The sequence below is a fragment of the Ambystoma mexicanum genome, chromosome 6p, assembly GCF_040938575.1.
Source record: "Ambystoma mexicanum isolate Mex_15411 chromosome 6p, UKY_AmexF1_1, whole genome shotgun sequence".
NCBI lineage: Eukaryota > Metazoa > Chordata > Amphibia > Caudata > Ambystomatidae > Ambystoma > Ambystoma mexicanum.
In genome coordinates, this window is record NC_090935.1 from 1,509,447,360 (window position 1) to 1,509,470,017 (window position 22,658).

The following is a 22,658-nucleotide window of genomic DNA, read 5'->3' on the forward strand; positions in this document are numbered from 1 at the left end:
CTGGCACTCACGTTTTCCATTTTTCGTAGCGCAGCTCTTAGTTTTACTTCACAAATGAATATTTAATCTTCAAGAAAACACCATGTTCTACACTACCAGTAGTGCATTAAAAACAGCCTCCCAGCTCCCCATCTCATTGCAAAACCATCTCGCCTCCATTGGAATGTTCCTCTACAGACATTTGACAAAGGTACTCAAGTCTTTGTGTCTTCAGTTCCATGAAAGCATTAGGTTACATTTGGCCCAATAAAGTCCACACAATTAGGACAAGAAAAAGAGTAAGTGGATATAAAAAAAGTAAAAGTTTGACAGAGCACGCACCATGAATATTTTGCCTCTGTTAATATGGTTATAATATTGGTTTTGCATTTTATCAAGGATTTTTGACAAGTTACAAAAACAACTGAACTTGTACATTTTTTATTGTAGGAGATGTCTGAATCCCACCTTATCAGGATGAACAACAAGTACTGCTTTTCTGTAGTACTTCTTTACTTGATCAGCTGTGACAAGGTCAGCAATTCCAACAGGTTTCCACCTAGTTTCACCTTCCCAAAGCACTGTGTGAAGTGTGGAAATTAACGCCCTTATATTTCTTTCTTTTCCTTCAATCCAGTCCAGAATCTAAAAACAAAGCAAATAACGGGTGATAACACTACGCCTTTGTGACCCTTTAAAATCATCACTGTTAAATACTTGGGCACATCATTTATCCCAAAAGCATGTTGTGTGCCTTCTTGAGATTGCATTACAAAGAATTTGCAGTACATAGTTAACTGGCTTGTAAAAGTTGATTCAAATTTGATGAAGTAATTTAATCAAAGACATAATACACGAGGTACAAAAACAAAGACATTCAATTTTAAAGTAGTACTACTAAGATGATTTGTAATTACACCCTTCCTAATCTCGTAAAAAGAAAAATACAATTAAAGTCTTGTGAAACTGGTACATGCCTAAAGTGCCAAGTGGTGGTGGAACACCAGTTAAAACCCTTAAACACTTTACGCTTTTGTAGTAGGAAGGATACAAAACCCTGTATCAGTAGGACAAATGAAAAAAGTAGAAGTAAAGAACTAACTAAATTCTGTTAAATTATTTAGGATGGCTAAGTCCTTCCTAACACAGATTACTCATCTTTAGATATATATCAGTGATAACCGTCTTCGTAAACTTTTTCAGTTATCAGGGAGCGTCATGTGGCCCTGCTGACTGCTGTGCACGAGATGACAGGGGAAGAACAAATATGTTACTTACCTGTAATTCCTGTTCTCCAGCATTGGTTTCTTTCATGGGTTCACATGCTGTTTGAATATTCCTCATCATCAGGCAGGGAATCCTCGATAACATTAAAGCAGTTTTCATTTGAATTTGAAAAACTGCAGTCACTTTAGTGTTCTTTTAGAGTTGTTTTGGGTCATTTCAGCCAATAGGTGTCCAAAACGTCCTCTCCTGACACTCACACTACAAAGCAATACAAATGTGAAAGGAAATATCTTCAACTTGAAACTGGCAAAAAGTTTTCACAACTTAAGTAAGAATAATTCCAACAAATATGTTCGCCAAGGTGGAAGCCCTTCGTTCCAGAGGGTGGATCCTTTCCCCTGGATTCTGGAGTAGAGTGAAAAAAAGTTTCTTTTACTAGCACAGTTCCTTTGTTTCCTGCTTTGCTTCACATGGTTGAGGCAGTAATCTATCTTTCTTTAATGCAACCTTCTCCTCGATTTCCCAAAAACACTTTCTTTTTGTTTAAATAGATTTTTATTGACATTTTCAACAATAACGTAACAATCCGTCCTCCCTCTCCTCTCCCTCCCCCCTTTGCCATACAGAAAGAGAGGAGACTTCTAAACAGATTTCCAAAATCATAAATAGCCGATTTCAAACAAACCTCAGCACCCGTAGTCTCTGTGGGCACATGCCTGCCCTAAAGTCACTTTGGAGGAACGTCAAGACCAAGTCCCAGTCCAACGCAAACTTTTTTTTAGATACCCCTGAATCGTTTAAGTCACCCCCTCCAATGCCACAAAAGACCAAATCGTGGTCATCTACTCCTGCTCCGTGGGTGTCAACTTGCTCTTCCATTTCTGTAAAACTAGTTGTAAAGCTCTTGCGCCAAGTATCATGTACGCTTTTCTAAGCACCTTGGACGTCAATACCTCACTGACATCACTCATCCCCAACAGGTCCTCCTCTAAGCCCCTATGAATATGCAGGCCAAAGATCCACTTCATAGCTGCATTAACCGAGGCACAGAAGGCTTGAATGTCTTTACTGTCCCACCAAACATGTTTCCAGATCTCACTGCCCCACACCCCCTCCAACATTTGCTGATACTCTCAGGTACCATCTTTGTAGATTTTCAGGTGTGAGGTGCCATTACCTTGATCCACATTTCCCAGATCTGAATTGCTCTTTTAAGTTTGGGTATACTCTCCCATAGGTGGACACATTGATCTTCAGGTATAGTGTGGTCAGCACCAAGTTGAGCTCCCACGCCGGGGCCGGAGCCTTCACCGGCGGGAACGATCTGAACAGTCCCTTCATGAATTCTTTCACCAGACGATGAGACCACAAAGACGTCCGCCCCGTGGTTCTGGTGTATCGGGAGATCGCAGCAAGATGAATCTTGATGGACGCGTGCGCCAGACCAGCTTTGGCCAGCGTCAGCAGGTACGGCAGTATCTGGGGAACCGTAATCCGTAGAGGGTTAATCTTCTGTGCGTGGCACCAGACAGAGAACCTCTTCCATTTGTGTCCATAGAATTTAAGAGTTGAGGACGCCCTGGCCTTTGCAAGAACCTCTCTGCAGTCGGCCGGTATGTCGTATCCTCCAAACTCTAACGCTGCAGGAGCCAGGCCTGCAAGTTCAGCGACTTCAGGTCGTGATGGAGGATGGCGCCTCCTTCCCTGGAGAGAAGATCCGCGTCCACTGGCAGCTTGATTGATGGGGACGCTGACAAGTCCAGAAGGTCCGGGAACCATATCTGCCTCGGCCACGCAGGTGCGACGAGGATCATCCTGCACCGTGACCTCTTGAGCTGGTTGATGAGCCGGATCAGCAATGGCAATGGAGGGACCGCGTATAGAAACAGGCCCTCCCAGGGGAACGAGAAAGCATTGCCCATGCTCCTAGGCTGGGGAAACCTGCTGGCGAACTTCCGGCACTTGGAGTTTGTCACCGTCGCAAACAGATTGATCTGGGGTGTGCCCCACCGTCGGAAGAGGCGGTCCACTAGATCTTGTCGTAGTTCCCACTCGTGGCACGAGCGCAGCTCTCTGCTGAGCGAGTCGGCGATGGTGTTTTTTATCCATGCCAGATGAAACGGCACCAGAAACATCCCTTGGGCGACGGCCCAATGCCACAGATCCTGCGCCTCCTTGGAGAGGGCTGGGGACCTGGTTCCGCCCTGCTTCCTGATGTAGAACATGGTGGTGGTGTTGTCGGTGAACATCCTCACCACCTTGCCCTTGAGGGACGGAAGAAAGGACCTGAGGGCCCAAAACACTGCACGGAGCTCCAGGACGTTGATATAGAGGGGCTTCTCCATCGGAAGCCAAAGGCCTCTCGCGTGCAGGTTTTCGGTGTGCGCTCCCCACCCTTCCAGGGAGGCATCCGTGGTCACTGTCTCCTGGTGGCCGGGGGTATGGAAGTCCATGTCCGCCGTCAGATGCGCGCGGGTGCCCCACCACCGGATCGCTCGTCGGAAACTCTCGTCGAGAGTGATCCTCTCCTCGAAGCTGCCTGTCGTCTGGATCCAGCGCGCATCCAGGAACTCCTGCAACGGGCGCATCCGGAGCCTGCACAGGCGGATGAGGTAAATGCAAGAAGACATCATTCCGAGGAGGGACTTGATGGACCTCACCCTGGCCGCGTCCGCAACCAGCATCCGCTGCACCTTGCCCAAGATGGCCCTCGTCCTTTCCTCCGACGGAGAGGCCAGAAGCGGCACTGTGTCGAGCCTCGCTCCCAGAAACAGTGCGTCTTGCGCGGGCACCAGGTGGGACTTGGCGTAGTTTATGGAGAATCCCAGGTCCGTGAGTAGTTGGACGGTCCTTGCCGTGTGCTCCACGGCGAGCTCCTTCGTCTTTGCTCGGATGAGCCAGTCGTCCAGGTAGGGGTAGACATGGATCTCCTCTCGGCGCAGCTGCGCCGCCACCGGTGCGAGGCACTTGGTGAACACCCTGGGTGCCGACCTCAATCCGAAGGGAAGGGCTCTGAACTGGTAGTGACGCCCTTGGACCACGAACCTGAGAAACTTTCGGTGTCCCTTTAGGATGGGAATATGGAAGTAGGCATCCTCCAAATCCAACGACGACAGGAAATCGCCCTCCTCCAGTTGACCCAGGACGTGTTGGAGGGTGACCATCCTGAACTTCTGTGCCTTGATGAATTTGTTCAGTCGTCGCAGGTCCAGGATGGGACGCCATCCTCCCGTCTTCTTCACGAGGAAGTATCTTGAGTAAACTCCGGAGCCCCGAAGCCTCTTTGGGACGAGCTCGATGGCGCCCTTCTTGAGCATCGCCTTTACCTCCAAGAGAAGTTGAGGGATGTGATGTTCTTTCCTGGCCACGGGGGGGACGCGCGGGCACCTCCTTAGAAACTTGAGCGCGTGACCCTGAGCTAGGGCGTCCAGCACCCAACGGTCGGTGGAGATGGACTCCCACACGCTGACTAAGCTCGCCAGCCGGCCTCCCACCGGGGTGCTTCGGTGGGGGCCCGACCCCACGGCCGGTTCAGTCCTGCTTCGACGAGGCCTTGTCCTCCTTGGCGACGACGGCGGGGTCCGCCTGACTTGCCTCGTCCCCTGTAAGCTTTCTGTGACGACGAACGGGCCGCTTGACGGTAGGTGGAAAATCCGCCGCTGGAACCTTTGGAGGCACCCTGTTTGCCTCCGCCACTCCGAAAGGGCGGCCGCCGTTGCTGGAGAACCCCAAGAGCCCGGGCCGTCTCCGCCTTGATGGCTTGAAGGGAATCGCCCACTGTTTTCCCAAACGGGTTGTTTCCGTCGAACGGCATGTCCAAGACTCTGGTCAGCACGTCCTGACGGAAGTCAGTAGCCTTGAGCCATCCACGCCGCCTAAGGCACACGCCATTGCCCAACTGGCGAAATCCAGTGTCAGCGATGTCCGTCGCAATCGTGATGGCGTGGTCCGAAGCCACCTCTCCTTCCTGCAAGATCTCTAGGGCTTCCGCCCTCTTGTCGTCCGGTAGGAAGTCCAGCAGGGGGGCCAGTTTGAACCACAACTCCCTGTCGTAGCGGGCTACGATAGCCAAGGCGTTGGCCGCCTTAATCGTCGTCGCTGCCGACGAGATGACTCTGAGTCCCATCGTGTCTAATTTCTTTCCCTCGCCGTCTGGCGGGGAGGTTGATGTAGAGGGCGTGCCCCCCCCGCTTTCTTCCTGGCCGCCGCGGAGACGACTGAGTCCGGGGTCGGCTGTGCCCGAAGGCACAAGGGGGCCACGTCCGGGACCCGGTACTTCTTCTCGTACCGATCCCTTCTAGCCGGCGTCGTGGATGGGTTCTTGAGGAGGGCGAGGCCCTCATCCCAAATATCGTCTAGTAGAGGTACAGCGAGGACTGTCTTCCTCTTGGTCTCGCGCCGTTGATAAAGGAAACCTTCCTTCTTCTTCTCTTCCGGGCAAAGCTGGAAAAGCTCGGATGCCCTGGAGATCATGGAGTGAAACGATCCAATCTCGTCGGGCGGGGAAGCCCTGGTGGGAGGTGACGACGGGAGATCCTCGTAAACCTCGTCGTCTGTACCCGTCGCGGCCGTGTCAGTCCCCGTATCATCCCCACGTGTCGTGGATGGGGAGGAGGGCTGAACAGGGCACGATGGCTGATTAGGAGGTGGACGGTGAATCCTTCTTCTCTTAGGGGGAGAGCTCCCAGAAGGGCCTGACTCCGGGTCCCCCGTCGGGAGCGGTTCCTCCGTTGGTGGTAACGGCAGTCTCGTCCTTATCTCCGAGCAGAAGGACTGTATAGCCAACAAAATGGCCGCCGAGTTTTCTTGCGGCACTGGTTGAGGGAGATCCGACGGGAGATCAGGAGCCCCGTCGGCATCCTCGACGCCCTCGTCGTCTTCCACGTCGGGGTCGCCCCCGACAGGATGGCCTTCTTCCACGCCAGAGCCGTGGCCTAAGACTTCGATCAGCTCCTCCTCAGAGGCTGAGGCCGAGTCCACGACGACCTCCTGCCCCCCCTTTTTCTTCTCCGTCGGAGGTTTCACGGGGGTCCTGTCGATGGGCACGAAAGAGGACTCCCTCCGCGGTGGCAGGGAGATTCTGGGCCCCAGGGTCGCCACCACTGGTGTAGCCTCCACAGGCTGAGCCAGGGCCGCCGCGACTGTCTCGATAGAGGCCTTGGCCGGATGGATCAAGGCTTTCACCACCTTAGGTGCGCTCACCGCCTTGGGGGGAGGGTCACCACCTCGCTCCCCCTCCGATGGGGCCTTAGGGCACGACCGGGGTCTCTCGCCGGGTGCTCGGCCTTCCTCTTACCCGAGCCAGAGCGTTGGCTCGTGGTTGATGGCGCCGGGGAGGATGCGCCCTGCCTGGTGCTCGTAGAGCCCGACCGTTCAGCGCTCCCGGTGCCAGTGGTCTTGCGGTGCTTGGCCTTCTGTTGGACCCCCGTCGCCGGGGCGCCCTCAAAGGTCTTAGAAGACCGCTCGGACTTCTTCTTCTCGCCTGACGGGCACTTTCCTTCCAGCCAGTTGGCGAGAGGTTGATGGCGGTCCTTCATGGTCCGCTCCGACATATTGCCGCAAAACGCACAGTCCTTCTCCACGTGCGTCTTGTCCTCATGTAGGCAGTAAAGGCAAAGGGAGTGTTTGTCCTCCTTGAAGACATTCTGAAGCTGGCATCCAGGGCAGACCCTGAACATCTTTCCGGGCGTCGAGCTTCCCTTCTCCTGGGCCATGTTCGAGATGGGCCTGAGAAACTTCTGGAGTCCTCCAAAAGCGTGGCTCGACAAAAACTTCACCCTTGAGGGACGTAAACGAATCCGACACGGGTCCCCGTTGATCGGATGAAGAAACGGTGGAGCTTGAGGCTCTTTTGACCGAAAAAAGAGAAATTGTTTGAGAAAAAACGTGAAAAATAGCACTAACACTCGAGAGCAATAGCACGAGGATCCCAACACTTGAACGTGCGGTAAAAATCTGAAGATGGCTGCCAGAGGCGGGGCTTAGGTAGAGGGCAGTCATTGGCTGTGGTCAGTATGACGCAGAGATCAGTGATTGGTTACTACTACGAAAGACAGATCAGAAACGAAACTGATACTGATTTTTTATTTACCGAGGATTCCCAGCCTGACGACGGGGAATATTCATGAGCATGTGAATCCATGCCAGACCCCATGCTTGAGAAATGTGGTTTTACCATGTCCAGGAATTGCTGCAGCTCTTTCTTTTGACCGTGATGCTCAGCACCCCGACGCTCAGTGTGGTCAATTTGAACAACAAGCTACCTCCCATGTCCCCATTGGTTCTGGGTCACCTTTTAACTTGTAAGTCCAACCCTCTTCCCCTCCTCCCCACACATCCTCTTTGCTGCCTTCTCCCACCTTTTTCCCCTTCCGCACTGATCCGGCTCAACCATCCTATTGATACCCCAGGCAACACTGCATAGGAGTTGAGCATACTTACCAACCCAGAGGAAAACTGTGCTGGTCCTTCAAGACCCAGGGAACAAAACGAAGATGTTGTCACCCCATGCAGTACTCCACCCCTCCCCCCACAGCGGTCCCCCCCTTTGGACCGACGACACTGCATCTTTTCTAGCTTCACGGGGCACCCGTGAAGGTCTCTCAGGATTCCCCCAGGCATAACTCCATTGTCCGCTCGCTTATCAGGGCCACTTGGAGCCCTCTACTTGTGGATTTTCGCTGTGACCGTCGTCCACTCCCCCAGCTTCCGCTTGATTGGCTCCCTTGTAGGGTCTCATTTCACGATGCAAGCCCGTCTCCTCCTCAATTTGCAGGATCCTCATATCTTCCTTACATGTTGTGACCCAGTGTTGCCTCCCCATCCCAGGAGAGCAGGAGGCTTAAGGGGAAGTCAACTTTTATTTCACCTGAGCCTTCACCAGTTCCTTGACCACCAGGCCCATTAATCTTCTTTCCACCAGGGAGGGCTGCGCCAAGTCTTGGTATAACTGAATTACAGACCCATTGATGTTGATGGGGCCCGGTCTCCAGGATTCCACGAGAATCTGCTCCTCCTGCGTACATTGCCGCAGCGCCACATCTACATCCCGCGGCCTTGGCCCTGGCTCTCCTCTCGTGGGCTGTATGGCAGCCCAGTTCTCTTTAAATAGGAGGTCCGCAAAAAGTTGAGTTGTCTCCCTTAGATCCTTATCCGCCACTCCCTCCAAAAGCCCTTTATGCGTATATTGGATCTCCTTGAGTGGTTTTCCAGGTCCTCGCTCTGGATTTCTAGGTTTTGCATGACCCTCGCTAATTGTTCAACCAGAGTGTTGATCTTCCTGGTATACTCTGCTACTTTTTGTATGGCATTCTCAGCAGCGTCTGTCCTCTCCTCCAAAGCCGCAAGGTCGCTTTTTTACCTCCTGCAAAGACTGAGATAACTCTGCCGTTATCATACTCCACTGTTTCTGGAGCGTCTCGGTAATCTTCTCACTAAAATTAAATTTACTCACTGTAGTGACTAGAGTACTTGTAGTTCTTAGTGCCCTTTCCTCGATCCTTGTGTTGTGGGCGTCACCCAACATGGGGAAGGTACCAGGACCTTTGGCGGTGGAAAAATGAGCTTCCCCTTTAAATTTAGTCTGCTTGCAGGGGGCACGGCCCTGGGCATGGGAGCGGCCCTCAAGGCCCCACCCTCGGGCATTATCACCTCATTTTAACACATTGGTTGCTTTAATACGAGACTATACTCAATACTTTTGCCCCTGGCAGGGAAGGTGGGTGGGACGTATGGAGGAAAGGGGCCAAGGACGAGTACTCTAGTCACTAAAGAGAGTAACTTTAATTACTCATATGTCCCATTCCTTTTCCTCCATACTTGTGAGTTATTCCACCGAACAAGACCAGAGGGTGAAGGTGTGACCACTGCCTCATATCTAGGACAAAGCAAAAAGAACGCATACCGAGTGGCTCAAGTATCTGCCCTGAAGGATTTTGTCAGAGAGGTAGAACTTGAGGTCCAAGGAATGCAAAGCCCTTTCGGCATCAGACTGCGGGTTTGGAAAGAACACAGGCAGGCAGATCTCTTGATTCAGATGAAATGGAGTGACCACCTTGGGCAAAATAAGTTTGGAAAAGTGGGCAAGATGACCTTGTCGTTATAAAACGTGGTGAAGGGCTTGCATAATAAAGCCTGCAGCTTGCTGACCCTGCGCGCCCAAATTGGCACCACCAGAAATATTGTCTTCAGTGTCACCAGCCTGATGTTCACCAAGGCCATCGGCTCAAAGGGCTTGCGCTGCAAGGCCACTAGAACCACATTAAGGGACTAGACAGGATGAGGCCTGTGTACTGGAGGGAAAATCCTGGAAAACCCCTTAAGGTGGGCCTTAACCACTGGGTTGGCCGATGAAAAAACATGCTCTGCAGAATTCTTGCAGGCCCCAATGGCAGCGAGATAGGTGCAGCAGGTATCCCCCTGAATGCCGGAACAAGACAGATGTGCGTAAAAGGCCAGGGAGCAGGTAAGAGAGTCAAGCTCCTTTTCGCCAGCCCAGTGGCAACATCTTGTCCACTTACTCTGGTACTGAGCCCATGTAGACGGCCTACTGGGCTTCTGAATGATGTCCCAGTTGTCCTCAGATAACTGGGCATGGTGGAAATTCCATTGGTCAGGAACCAGGCTGCTAGGGCTAGCCAGGCCAGGTTCGGGTGTCTCTGCTGCCCCATCCTGCTGCATCAGGAAGCCTCTGCTGGGGATCGGAAGATGGACAGCTCCTGGGAGCACAACTGAAGTAGGTTTGAAAACCACAACCTCGACGGCCAGTCCGAGGCAATCAGGATGAGGCTCTAGCCCATCAAAGTCCGGAACTTGCAAAGGGTTTGTTGTAGCAACGATGGAGGATGAAACTCATAGCACCTGCGGCCATGCCCGCAGAGCTGGAATGCGTCCCCCTGACCCTGGCCCGTCCAAGACGTAAACCGGGGGCACTTGATATTCAGCAGGGATGCGAACAAGTCCAGATCCGGAAACCCCCATCTCTGGAACAAGGGAAACAAGGATTCGATATGCAATTCCCACTCGTAGGTGTTGAACCCCAAGCGCCTGTTAGGGAGAATTCTCATTCAATTGCTAATTTCCCTTACCTAGTGAGTCCCTCAGCAGCTTTGCTGGATTTCTGGAGTACATTTGTTCCACTTGGTAAGAGTGTGAGCTTTTCCCCCACTCTTACCCATGTTTTGCCATGTGTATTTCATCTGTTTTTGTGATTGTGGGCTCTGGAGTACACCACTTCAGTAGCCCCCTTCTTTTGTGTGTTACACAGCACCTTCAGTGCAGTGACACAGGGTTGTCTTTTAGACTTCCCACCGACTCCATTTCTGGGGCTGACTACTGTCCCCCAGAAAAGGGTAAAGTTGCCATTAACTTTACGTAGTCATTTAACCACAGATCCAGTACACCCCATCTTACATGGAGTATTGGAAAGGGTTACTTCTTAGCCCTTTTTATCTGTACCTCCTAGAGCATTGTTTCGCTCTTTTAACATTTAGACTTGGCTGGTGGCAGTGGTATCTACCCTAACTTTTCTACCGAGATCATACTATATAAACGTGGTATTGTTGTAGGCTATTCTATTAGCCTCGAACTTAAACCCGCTTGACCAAATACTTTTTCTTTTGGCTGGGACACACCCGCAGCGCCGTTGTGTCCCAGCGCACTCCAAGGAACACCAGATCGTGGGCGGGATTCAGCTGCGACTTCCGCCGGTTGAGGGAAAAGCCCAGCTGGTGCAGGATGTCCTCCAGATGTTGGCAGGAGCGCACTGCTTCCTCAAGAGAGCTTGTCCTGACTAGCCAGTCGTCCAGATAAGGGTATATGTGATGGCCCTCCAGGCGGAGGAGACCAGCCACTGCATTCATCAGTTTGGTGGATAAATGAGGAGCCGAAATTGAGGCAGAAGAGTAGCACCTTGTACTGCAAGTGGTACAACATAATCGTGAATCGCTGAAACATCCGATGCGGCTGGTAGATGGGGACATGAAGGTACACATCCTTGAGGTCTAAGGAACACATCCAGTCCCCTGCGCACATAGACTATGCTATGTGTGCGGGAGTTATCATCTTGAAGCGTTTGCGCGGTAAAGAAAGATTGAAAAATGACAGCTCCAGTACTACCCCTCAGAAGGGCCTGGTTGTTCTTGGATACCGGAAAAAAACTGGAGTAGAAGCCGGAGCCCCTGTCTGACAGAGGAACTGGTTCCACCGTCTGCATCTCCAGAAGAGACAGCATCCCGTAAAATGGCCAGGTCCCTATCTGACATAAAGGAGGAGAGGATGGTAGAGGAAATGGAAGAGGAAGACTGAAGCCTGTGGAGACCATAGAAAGGTTCCAAGGACTCTTGAAATAAAGCTTCCACCTGTCCTGGAAGAGAGCCAGTCAGCCCCCTACTGGGGAGCTGTGTTCCACAACCATGACGTCACTGCTTTTTGTCATCTGAGACAGGGGGGCAGAGGGTAGGGGCATAAAGTCACCTGCTGCTTCCTCCTGTTGTCGCTGGGCAACCTGTCAGACCTCCGCTTACCGTGATCCTGAAACCTTTTTTAGCAAGTGAAAACATGGGGTTTGAAGTCGGCCCTGCCCTGAGACTGGGGGAAGGACTTCTGCCCCGGCTTAGTCAGGATGGCCAAGGAGTTGGTGGTTTTCGTGGAGGTCTTCTTCTTTGTCAGTTCGTCATCGGTGGTCAAATTAAAAGGGGTGGACGCCCTCAACGGGAAGATCTAGGATCCACTCTTGAAAGTCAGATGAAAATGTAGAAGCATGCATCCACGTTGTCCTCATCTCGATCCCCAAGCACAGCCCTCTGCTGGCTGTGTTAATGTGGGAGAGCGAAGACTCCACGAGGTCCTGCGCAACGGCTCTGGCATCCGCCAGGCCAGCCTTGAAGGAGGCTTACCTCTCCAGAGGGCGGGAGGGCAGGCAGGCATTAACTCCCTGAGCTCCTCCCATAGCTTCTGGTTAGCTGTAGCTAAAAGGGCACAGGCCTGCCGGAAATGCAGCACCGAAATGGTGTAGAATCACTTGCCCAAAGACTCTAGGACCTGGTCTTCTTTGGATAGACAACTGGAGGAGGCTCCAGAGGTGGAAGATAACGAAGACGATACAGAGAGGCAGCGGCCGCCACTGAAGAATGAGGCTGAGGGTGGGAGGCCAGGTGGACCGGCTCTCCATCCGTCAGCCTGAACCTGCTGTCCAATTTCTTGTTCATCTGGGTGTTGGCTCTGGGCTTTTCCCAGACCTTTCTCGCCACCTGCAGGACATTGCTCTGGTGCAGAATGCCAGAACGGCTCATAATGTGTTTGCCCCAAAACCTCTGCTAGCACTCCTGACTACTGGGGGGCTTCCTCTGGAACGGGAACCCCCTCCACCCCCAAGAACTCTGCATGGCCCTGAAGGCGGTCATGAAAGGCCTTAACAGATGCAGAGGGTTCATTGTCGTCATCGCCGTCGTCCCCCCCCCTTTTTTTAACAGACTGCGGCCAGTAAGGGCCCTGGGACACAGGTGCCAGCGGGGTCCCCCTTTGGTCCGTAACCGAAGACAGATCCAGCGGTTGTGGAGGAGGTGGAGTCGGTGGTACCGGAGGAGGCCAGAGGTGTCTGGATAACCGGCAAGGCCTGGACTGGGTGAGGGACAGGCACTGGCACCGGCAGCACAGGAGGAACAGGTGTAGGGCCCAGAGGAGGAGGCCAGGGAGGCATTAACTGCCGGATCACCTCCTTCACTAAATCTTTGAGGAGCCCCGTCATCTGTGTTGAACACGTGAGGAGGAAGCGCTCAAAGAAGTGGTCCTTGCAAGCCACCTGGTCCCTAGGGGGCTGGCCCTCCAAAGCACTGGGTCTCCACTCCTAATCGAAGCACAGCGCCATGTGAGGCATGTTGCAGTAAGGCTGTGATGAGTAGATGTACCCCTGAGGAGATCAGTCACCTGTACCATACAGTCTGCCGCTGCTTCCAGAGGGAAGGGGACTGGAATCATCTTGCAAGGCCCGTTCAATGGGCAAGAGCATGGGCAGGCCCAGAGTCGAATCCAAAATGGCCACCGGCCTAGCAGTCACTGACACGTGCTTATCTGCCATCTTGGGGCCTTGCGCCCTGCCCTGAGCGGGAGGGTGCAATTACCTCAAGCTGAGTGCTGGCTAAGACATGGGAGGACACGCCTTGGGTCCTGAACCTGAAACAGAAGTGTTGACCTCAGAGAATACACTCTGGTAGGTGCTGAGACCTCGGCTGGTGGTCAGGTCGGCCGATAGTCGAATTGCCCTGACCCACGACCTTGGCTCTGGTAGGCTGTGCGCCCTTGGCACCCGTGCTAGTAGTTTTTCTGGATTGTGCCAGGGGCCAACTCTTGGAGGGAGAACTGGACGATCCCTTGCCTCTTGGTTTCTATAAGGAGGACGAACCTGAGCTGCCCCCCCCCCTTACGCCCGAGGACAGCGTGGTGGGGCCCCTCAGCTTGGGAGCTTGAAGCCTTGATGGCCTCAGATCTGCCCACAGAATGCCCGGAAGAGCCCCAGGTCCCCTCGGCTTGGGAGCCGGTAGCCTTAGCAGCCTCGGGCCTACCAGAAACTGAATCCAAGTAACCCTTGCCCGAAGGAGCCCCCAGGAAGGAGTCTCTGCGCTGAGGAGCCGTATTAAACAAAAGGCCTACATTGTCTTGACAGGAGATCCTGGACACAAAGTCTTTAAGGTGAGCTGGAGAAGAGGCGTGGTAGATCTCCCTCCAACGGGACAACCGATTCTTCACTGCCCGATGACCGGGGTCGCGCACATGTGCCATCGGTGGTCGGGCCCCAGGCACTCAAGACCAAGCGCATGGGGGTCCGAGGCTGGGAACGAGTGGTCGCAGGGTGCACATCTCATGAATCCTCCTGCAGCTGACATGCGCCGGGCGAGGCACCGAAGGGAGTTGAAGATGATTGAAAATCAAAAGAACGGTGAGCAAACGGAACGTAAAAAAGTCTCTGTGCCTAGCTGCCAGGTCTGACACTGTCCAGGCGGAAAAAACGACTGAGGTGAGGCAGGGCCTTGATGGGTGTTCCCATGCCCAGTGCTGTGCCCCTGCGCGCTAGACTAAATTTAAAAGGGAAGCTCAATTTTTCACTTCCAAAGGTTCTGGTACCATCCCCATGTAGGGGGATGCCCACAAAGATGGAGGAAAGGGGACGGGACATATGAGTATTCCTGGAAGCACTGTTGAAAGACCTCCATGATGACCCCTTTGTCTTTTATCAGGAAAGATGGAGCTTCCTGGTCAGCAGCCGGGGGGGACCCCTGCTCAATGGGGTAACTTGGCCTCCCCATTCTTCCTCCACAACCTCTGTAGTTTGCCCTCCTGGGACTTCTTTGATGTTTTAGGGGTGGGTAGCATGTCTTTGTTCCTGTTCCTGGACATTAAGAGGCCAGAAAGGTCACCCTCCCACCCACAACACTTCCTGTAGTGCCTGTGGGCTCTCCCCTTTCTGAGGATCGCCCCGCTCCAAGACCACACCGTTCACTCCTGGGCCCCGGTGGCTGCATCAAAGGACCCCCTCACCCCTCCATGGGGGCCACACTGCTGGGTCCTGGTCTGATCTTCTCATAGGTGTGGGGCCCCTCCTGCCCTGAGCACTGCCCCTAAGCTCCTTACATGAGGGGATCTGTCACTGGGCCACTCATGAGGCGTGCTCCTTGTCTGTGCTCTTCCTGGAGGGTAGGCCTGCTCCTGCCCCCCTGGGCCCTTTCTGTTACTGGTCCCCAACCTCTGCCCAGGCCGTGATGCACCAGGTGTGAGGGGTGTGATGCTGGAAATGCATCTGAGGGACAGGGCCTCTGAATCCTTGTCCTATTACTGTTTTTACCGTGTGTTCTGTTATGTTTTCTGCCCCGGAATCCATGTGGGACTCCTGGCAGTGCAGCTCTCTCTTTTGGTTTGGTGAACAGACCCATGGGATACCTTTATGGCACCCATGGGTAGGGGGTACAACCCTGTGCCCCTAGTGTATGTTTTTGGGCACCTGTGGGTGGCCCCAGAGCAGGGTATGGGCTGGTGGCATCTCTGTGCTGAATTTGACAGGTGCTCCGGGTGTCCTCCATTTTGGGATACCCCGGCCCTGCCATTGGGATCTGTTGATTCCTGATAGGAAACAAGATGGCCCCTGTGGCCTCTTGCTTTCTATTGCCTGTTATCTTGTTTTCCCAAAGTCCTGGGAAGCCCTGTCTCTGTCCCTTCCCCCTGACTGGCTGTTGGGTGGAAGTTCCATGTATGGTATTGTTGGGAAGGCCCAGCTAGACTGGCTGGAGCCTTCCCAGTGACTGTATGTTGTGGGTACCTCCTGTGGGTGGGACCTGGGTGAATGGAGTGTGTGACCAATATACACTTCTTGTTGTGGTTGTCTGGTTTCTGGTATGAGAGACAAAGACTGAGACAGCCCTGCCCGAAACTGGCCTGAATGCAGTGTGTAGTGTTGAATGGCTGGGTCCTTGTCCCAATCCACATTTCTTGTTGCGAGTGTCTGGAAGGGAGGAGTGTGGCCTGAATGCACTGTGTGCCTGATTGGCTGACTGACTGCATGAATGGCCTGCAGTATGATTGGCTGCTGAGTGTGTGCCAGCAGCGTGGATGAGAGAGAGGATAGTATATCTGGGGACCTCTCACCACTGGAAAAGTGTTCAGAAGGGACCTTTGGTTGAGAAGCGACCATTGTGCTCCTAAAGCAGCCAGGGAGCTGAGTCTCCACTCTACGAGTAACTGGAACTGCTGGTCCTCGACGTCCAGCTGGAAGAAGAAGACTTGCTGTGGCATTTGCTTCGACCGATCCGAAGGCTGGCGAATTCGTCAAGGGCTGACCCGAGAGAGGACCTGGTAAGGCGCCCTCTTCCCGTGCTCCGAGGGACCATCGAGCACCGCTCCATCTTCGCCGAAGCGCCCTGGAAGACAGACCCTGGAAAGGCTGTCGACCCGAGACGGGACCGCTGAGGAGATCGAGGTGAAGCACCCGGACATCGACGCTGTCGAAGTCCATTGCCGTCGACCAGGGTTCGCAGGTTTGTGTAACCGCTGGAGGCCCGTCGAAGTTGTGTTGCCCAGCCGTGGGAACCACTTGACGCCGTGCCGCCGACGACTGGAGCCGTCCGCTCCTTTGCCTAAGAACATTCAATCGAAGGACTCTCTCGACCGCATCGTCGACCGCTTATCCTGCCGGAGAAAGTCGAGGACGACCAACGCGCCGAGGAGAAACCTGCCGGTGGGTTTCCCGCCACCCGACGACCTCAAAAACTCGGACGACTCGACGCCCTTGCTGGGCCTCCGTCTCTACAATCTTTGCGGTCCAGAACTATTGTCATCAAGGTGCCCCGCACACCTCCGCCTTGCAGGATGCCGACGTTCCGACGTCGACGAGCACCGCTTGGACGAAGCTGCCGCCTCATCGACATCCTTCTACCTCGTTTGTCGACGGACGTTCGACGCCCCGTGCCTCCCGCTTGAAAGGGAAGGCATTCAAGAAGGGCCGTCGATTCCCCGTCGCCGAACAGCGAGTTCCTCGACGTTTGTCGACGTCTCTTCAAGGAGCTCGACTCCACCAGGTACATTGGGGGGGTAAAAACATTATAGGAGAGAATAAGACTTGCCGAGCAGTATATGGACTGGGCGTGTGCTATATCTTGTTTTACAGGTTGCCCAGGTGGGGGGATCTCCACACAGAACTGTGCCTAGTGGTAGGGGCCAGTATTCTGCCTACTGCTCAACCATCTTGTTTTCTCTCCTCTCTCTATTGCTGGTTTCACTCTATTGGTCTGCGTGACATTGTACAGTATTGTTAATGCACTGTAATGAGATCTAGGGTGGTACCACTTTAGGATTGTAAATATTTGCCATTGTAGATTTTGCCGGAGTACAAAGTGAGTTACTATGATAAATGTACATAACCTTAACTATTGATTATATAAAGACTGTGTTCTAACCAATACAGAGTGTGGATATTCCTTTGTGGGGGATTGGGGGATACACTGTACTTAAGAACCAGCCTGCATCACCTCCTGAGAAGCTAGGCCTTGATTGCTCGACCATTGCTAGCGAATAGAGAATCTTGGCTGGGGTCTCCTGTGCCTCTCCTCCACCATATAGGGAGCGGAAGTACAGACACCCCCCACCGGTTGTTGAGGCTCGTCTCTCACAAGGGGGCACTGCACTCTCTCAGCCACCACTAAGCCCCATTGCCGGGTACTTGGTCTGTTTTGCCTTCGGGCTGTGGGTCCTGCTTTTGTTCCACTTGCACCTCCTGTTCCAGGACCTTTGCAGGGGGATTATGCACCGCCTCACCTCTGATCCACTTCACACTTGCCGGGATCCGGGCCGTTGCTCCAACCCAATTCAAGTTCGCTCCATCGCCTGATGGCCTCCGCGGGCTTCATAACACCTCTGCAGCCCACTAGGTTCCCCCTGAGGGGGAGATCGGTTTGCAAAGTAGGTCTGCCCAGCATCGCTGGCCTGCTCACAAGACCCCTGTGGGATTAGGGGGAATCTCTCTAGAAAATTGCTTTCCAACGGGCACCGGATCAAGTCCTGCACCAGGCAGGGCCCAAGCGCCAGCCATTGCAACGGCGTCCCTGCTGGATCTGGGTGGCGGGCCTTCGCAGTCTGGACTGCAGCCTTACTACAGTGGCAGTGACCAGCTGCAGCAAAGCAGCAAGCAGCTATTTTGCTGTAGGACCCTTCTCCTCCTGCTAATGTATACATTCGCTTACCAGGGGAGAATGCTTGGTTCGCTCCTTTATTGTACTTGGCCTTGGAGGGGACGGGTCGAGAGCTCCGCACTTACAGTGCTCTCGGCCCGGTGGCCTTCTTGGTCTCCTCCATGGTCTTTCTTTAACTTTCTACATGATTCAAAAAACAAACACCAATCATGCCTTGGTACATCTAACATGGTGTTTCTTTAACATGTCTGGGGGTTGGAAATTGCATGGTATACTGTCCTACGAGATTCCCTTATGCAATGACCACTGCCTTTCCAATAGAAAAGGTGCAGTTTGTGGTTTAAAGTTCAAACAGAAAAAAAACAGACTTTCAGCTCTTGGTTCATGACTCCCTTCCCCAGATGTCTGTTCAAACTAAAGAAAAGAATGTTCCAAATCTTCAAGGCCCGGGGAATTATTTCTTTCCCCAGATATCAGTTCTAGATTAAACAAAACATAAAAAAAGGGTAAAGGTTCCAAGATACAGACTCTTCTTCCAGAGGTGATTTCCCTTTTCCTGAATCCTTATTCTCTCTGGTTCTCTATAGAACTTGTTAGACCTTTCACATTTTTCTAAACAGCACAGTGTCATTAGTTCTAACTTTGCAGCGCCTGGTATACTCCCCTGCCAGGACTTGGAATCCCACTTGAATCAACTTTGCTGTACCTGCTATGCTCCCTTAACAGGGCTTTATTCACACTTCTACAGCTTTCCCCGCTGTGCCTTCTTGTGCATTTCCAGCATTCTGCATTACATGGAAACAATAATGGTTCCCTTACTTTCAGTACCTTGCTCCCGCTATCCCTGTGGAGCACTCTGGTTGTGTTCCACTGGTGTTCCACGCCACAAAGCACCACAGTGCCCTTTTTCTTACTCCAAGGCTCAGCAGCAATTATTTGCAGCTTTGGTGTCCTGTGTGTGTGCTACTCTGGGTAGCGGTTCTCCTGCTCTGCGTCTCCACGGCTCCCCGGTTCACTCGCCGCTCTGGTCTCCCTCTCATGGAGGTTTCTCCTCCTCCGTTCTCAGTGACCATGGCAACCCTGATCCTAATCTGTCAGCGCCTTTCTGACCATTTCTCTGGGCTTTGTTACAGATGTGTCCCTTGGGTTCCGACCATCGATAAGGTTGCGACATTCAAGCCGCTTCCAAACCGTTACTTGGAAGGATAGAACCTCCTTTTCCTTCACCTGCAGCATCTTTAAACTCATGCACAGGGAACCAGCTGCGGGGAAATAACGTATGGGGAACAAATCACTTTGATTCTTCCACTAGACTGATGATTGTGGTTTGCAATCCTTTTCCTCTCTGCCTTCTTCTTTGTCTCAGTGTTTGCATTTGTGAAAGTATGAACGGAGCAAAAAAACAAGGGGTGCGGGGGGGTCCTGGGAGTCCCTCTGCTGGACATTAGTCCGGGGTTATGAGAGCCTTACCCAGATTCTTTAGCTCACTATCTTTCACAGAGGAGAAATATCCAAAACATCTAATTCTTTGTCCTGCCCTGGGGCAGTCCAGCACCGAAATGCTAGGCGATTCTCCTCTGAACAAGAGGACCAGCAGCAAACCCAGAACGAATGGAGTCAATGTGGATTTGAGGAAGGACATCACAATATGCCATAAGGGGTTGAGGAATGGAAGGCGCATTCCCAGAAGGGCTAGAGAAATACAGTGTCTCATCTATCGACATCATCTCCCTCCCGGTAAGGTTACCTACCCCATGTGATCCTCCCACGTATAGCCACCCCCAGGGTCCGGATCCGATAATTGTGGCTGTTTCCTGGCCACATGGGGACAGGCTATCCCTGAGAAAGGGGTGATGACATTCATCACACATGTTTTACATTTGTTTGCCTTCGGAATGCCTGCCCGTACGCCCTGGTGTCCCTGCTTCCCTTTAGAGAACTCAAGGCTTTTGCTGGCGTTCTTTCCTCTTCCCACAGTCAACTGGAGGTGGTCATTTGTCTTCTCTCTCTGCTTCGCCACCTTTGTTTCTCAGTGGACACGCCTGCCATGGTTCCTGCTGGGCTCTTGTTCTCCGTTCAGCTTTAGTAAGGACAATGCCGCCACTCTGCGCCTACGTAACACCCAGAAGACCTTTGCTGGCTTCTGGCGTTATCGCACTTCTGTCTTCCTGAGCTGGATGGCTCCACGACAGCCTTTGCAGTTCCACAGCCTTTCAGTGCGCCCTGAGAGAAACTGCTTTTTCTTTCCAGGAGTGCCTCTACCTTCCCCAGCCAGCAACATTTTGCATGGGAAACCTTCTCCTTGATTTCCCACTCAGTCAGGACATTTTCAATAACCTTTGGGCTGTGGCACTCTGTTGATGCCCAGGGATTCCCCTTCTTTCTGCAGGGGGCAGACTGGTCCCCTTGGCTCCTCCAGCACGTCTCCGCTCCCCAAAAGCAGTTGGGGTGCAAGGATTCCTCTTTTCTTTGGCCCAAACAGCAGTCCACAGCTCATTCTGTAACACGCGAATCCTGCAGCTAGGTCCTCCAGAAAGGGCGCCTCTCACAATTCCTTGCTTTTATATTGGCTCTGGCCAATAGGATTTGGGAAAGACTAGACTGCTGTATGTTGTTCTTACAGGTAATCCTCACTCCTCCATGCTTCTCCCTCATTTGTCACGCCTCCGCACTCACCCCCACTCCCACTTTCTCCCTCACACCCGTCTCCCCTACCTGGCGCTTCTCGCCATCATGTTTTCCACCCACATCAGCAGGAGAGGCACGGCAGGCGGGATACCACGGTGGGCAGACCTGCCTCTTTTCGCCCTTTTCCAAGGTGGCGGTTGCCATGGCGCCTCCTCCACACCTGGCGATGCCAGCATACCAGGAAGCGCTGGCAGCACCAATCGCTGGCCGCGTTGCGCTCCGCGTAACGCGCGCGAGCAGTCACAAAAGAAGCCGGCAAATGCAGCGCGTCGCTTCACAGCTACTTCTCCGGAGGACTGCCAGGCGTTACTTACTGCATCTTGTTACTATCCTTACCTCAACCTCGGAACGTTTTACTTGGACTAGCTTTGGATTACCCTTGGACTTTGGCACGCTCTCTGACCCCCGGGATCATCTTGACCGGATCATCTTGACCTCTGAACACTGGACTTTGCTCTGGATTGCCCCTCTGTTTCTGAAACCTCGGATTGCTTCAAGTTTTGCCACAGATCAAGTTCTTGCTTCACCCAGGTGTTTCCGGAGTGCCAACTGCATCATCCCAGCCTGCTGTTGGTTTTCCCTGCTGTCTGTGTAGGTCTTCTACCTATGCTACCATCCTTTAGGTAAACTGGTGTCACTGTACCTTGTTTGCTCCCTCTGCCAGTTCCCTTTTGGGTGTTTCCTTGATTCTAACCCTTTGCCTTACAGCTCTCAGGGGTCCTTCCGGCGTTCCCGGTACCAGGCTGACGACAACACTCCACACCTGTGGCCTCAAGGATTGCTAGGGCAGTTATTTTTTCCTGCTCGAGCGTTACTTGGGGACGGAGGTATTACATAACTGCACGACCATCAAGTCTGACCCATCGAGTTAGAACATCATCACAGAATGAATCTTATAACCCCTTTTTTTGTCACTGGGAAAGTGATCTTCATTCAGGATACTGACATTCTTCCTTGTCCCAGTACTTTTTAGGGGAAATGGTAGGATTGCCAAAGGATAGGCGAGGTGAGTATTTTACCCATGAGTCCTTTTGAGTTACAGTCATGTTGGAAGCCTGGCAGTATGTCATGGTGTTTGAAGGGCTGTATGAAGGGGGTCTAAGATCCCTTAATTGGTGGGGATACTGCGCCTCAACCAACGTGTGTCACTCCATTGACAGTTGCCCCCACCCCCATGTGATCCTGTCTCATATAGCCACCCCCAGGGTCAGCATCAGGTAGCGGCTGCTGGCCACATGGGTAGAGGTCACTGCTGGGAAAGGAGTGATGACACCATCGGATTGATCATACCATCTTCAGATTTTGGCAAGTTTGTGCAAACATTGCAATATAAGCCAAAAAGAGCCAGGGTTGCATGTGAGTCGATGAAAGATACCAATGTTGGAGAACAGGAGTTACAGGTAAGTAACATTCCTTCTCCAGCATTGGATTTTTCATATGCTCACATGCTTTTTGAATAGATTATATAGCAGTTTAGACAATACCAACAAGGAGAGGAGGAAAGCTCGCCTGAAGGAACACTCACCTTACCCAAACAGGTTGTGCAGCACTTCCTGGCTGACCCATGACTCCACTATGCAGTAAAACCTTATGAATGCATGTATTGATCGCCATGTGGCAGCCCAGCAAATATTCATATCTGCAGGGGGACCCTGGAAAAGAAAGCAATTGTAGCAACAAAGCCAGTGTAGAACGGACCCTGGCACTGCTAGGATGAGGACTGTTAGAAAGCCGATGCCAGTATGAAATGCAGGAGCAGAGCCACCGCAGAATAGGTGACAAAGACAAAGAGCATTGCCCATGCCAGCTGGACCAAAAGTCACAAACAGTTGAGAAGACTTGCGGAAACCTTTAGTGACGGAAATGATAAGTTACTCAACGTAGTGACTAACATACTCCCAATCCATAGTCCCCTTTCCTCCATACTGTATGGGGCGTCCCTCGCTAGGAACTGGAGACAGAAGCTTTTTCACCAGAAAAATCATCTTCCCCTTTAAATTTAGATGCGTGCTGGGGCGAGGCCCTGGGAGCATGCGCTCCCCTGACTCCGCCCACCGGCGCCACTCCTTAGTCTCCTTTGACGCATCGACA

At 52.6% G+C, this 22,658-nt stretch overlaps 1 protein-coding gene across 1 annotated transcript in view; it reads right to left on the minus strand.

Annotated features, from left to right (window-relative positions):
* The window catches only part of GAK (cyclin G associated kinase), a 2,243,070-nt gene that overhangs the window by 56,339 nt on the left and 2,164,073 nt on the right, over nt 1–22,658 (minus strand). The window contains exon 27 of the mRNA XM_069626358.1: nt 448–624. Coding sequence (XP_069482459.1) covers nt 448–624 — 177 coding nt within the window. The remainder of the gene's footprint in view (nt 1–447; nt 625–22,658) is intronic.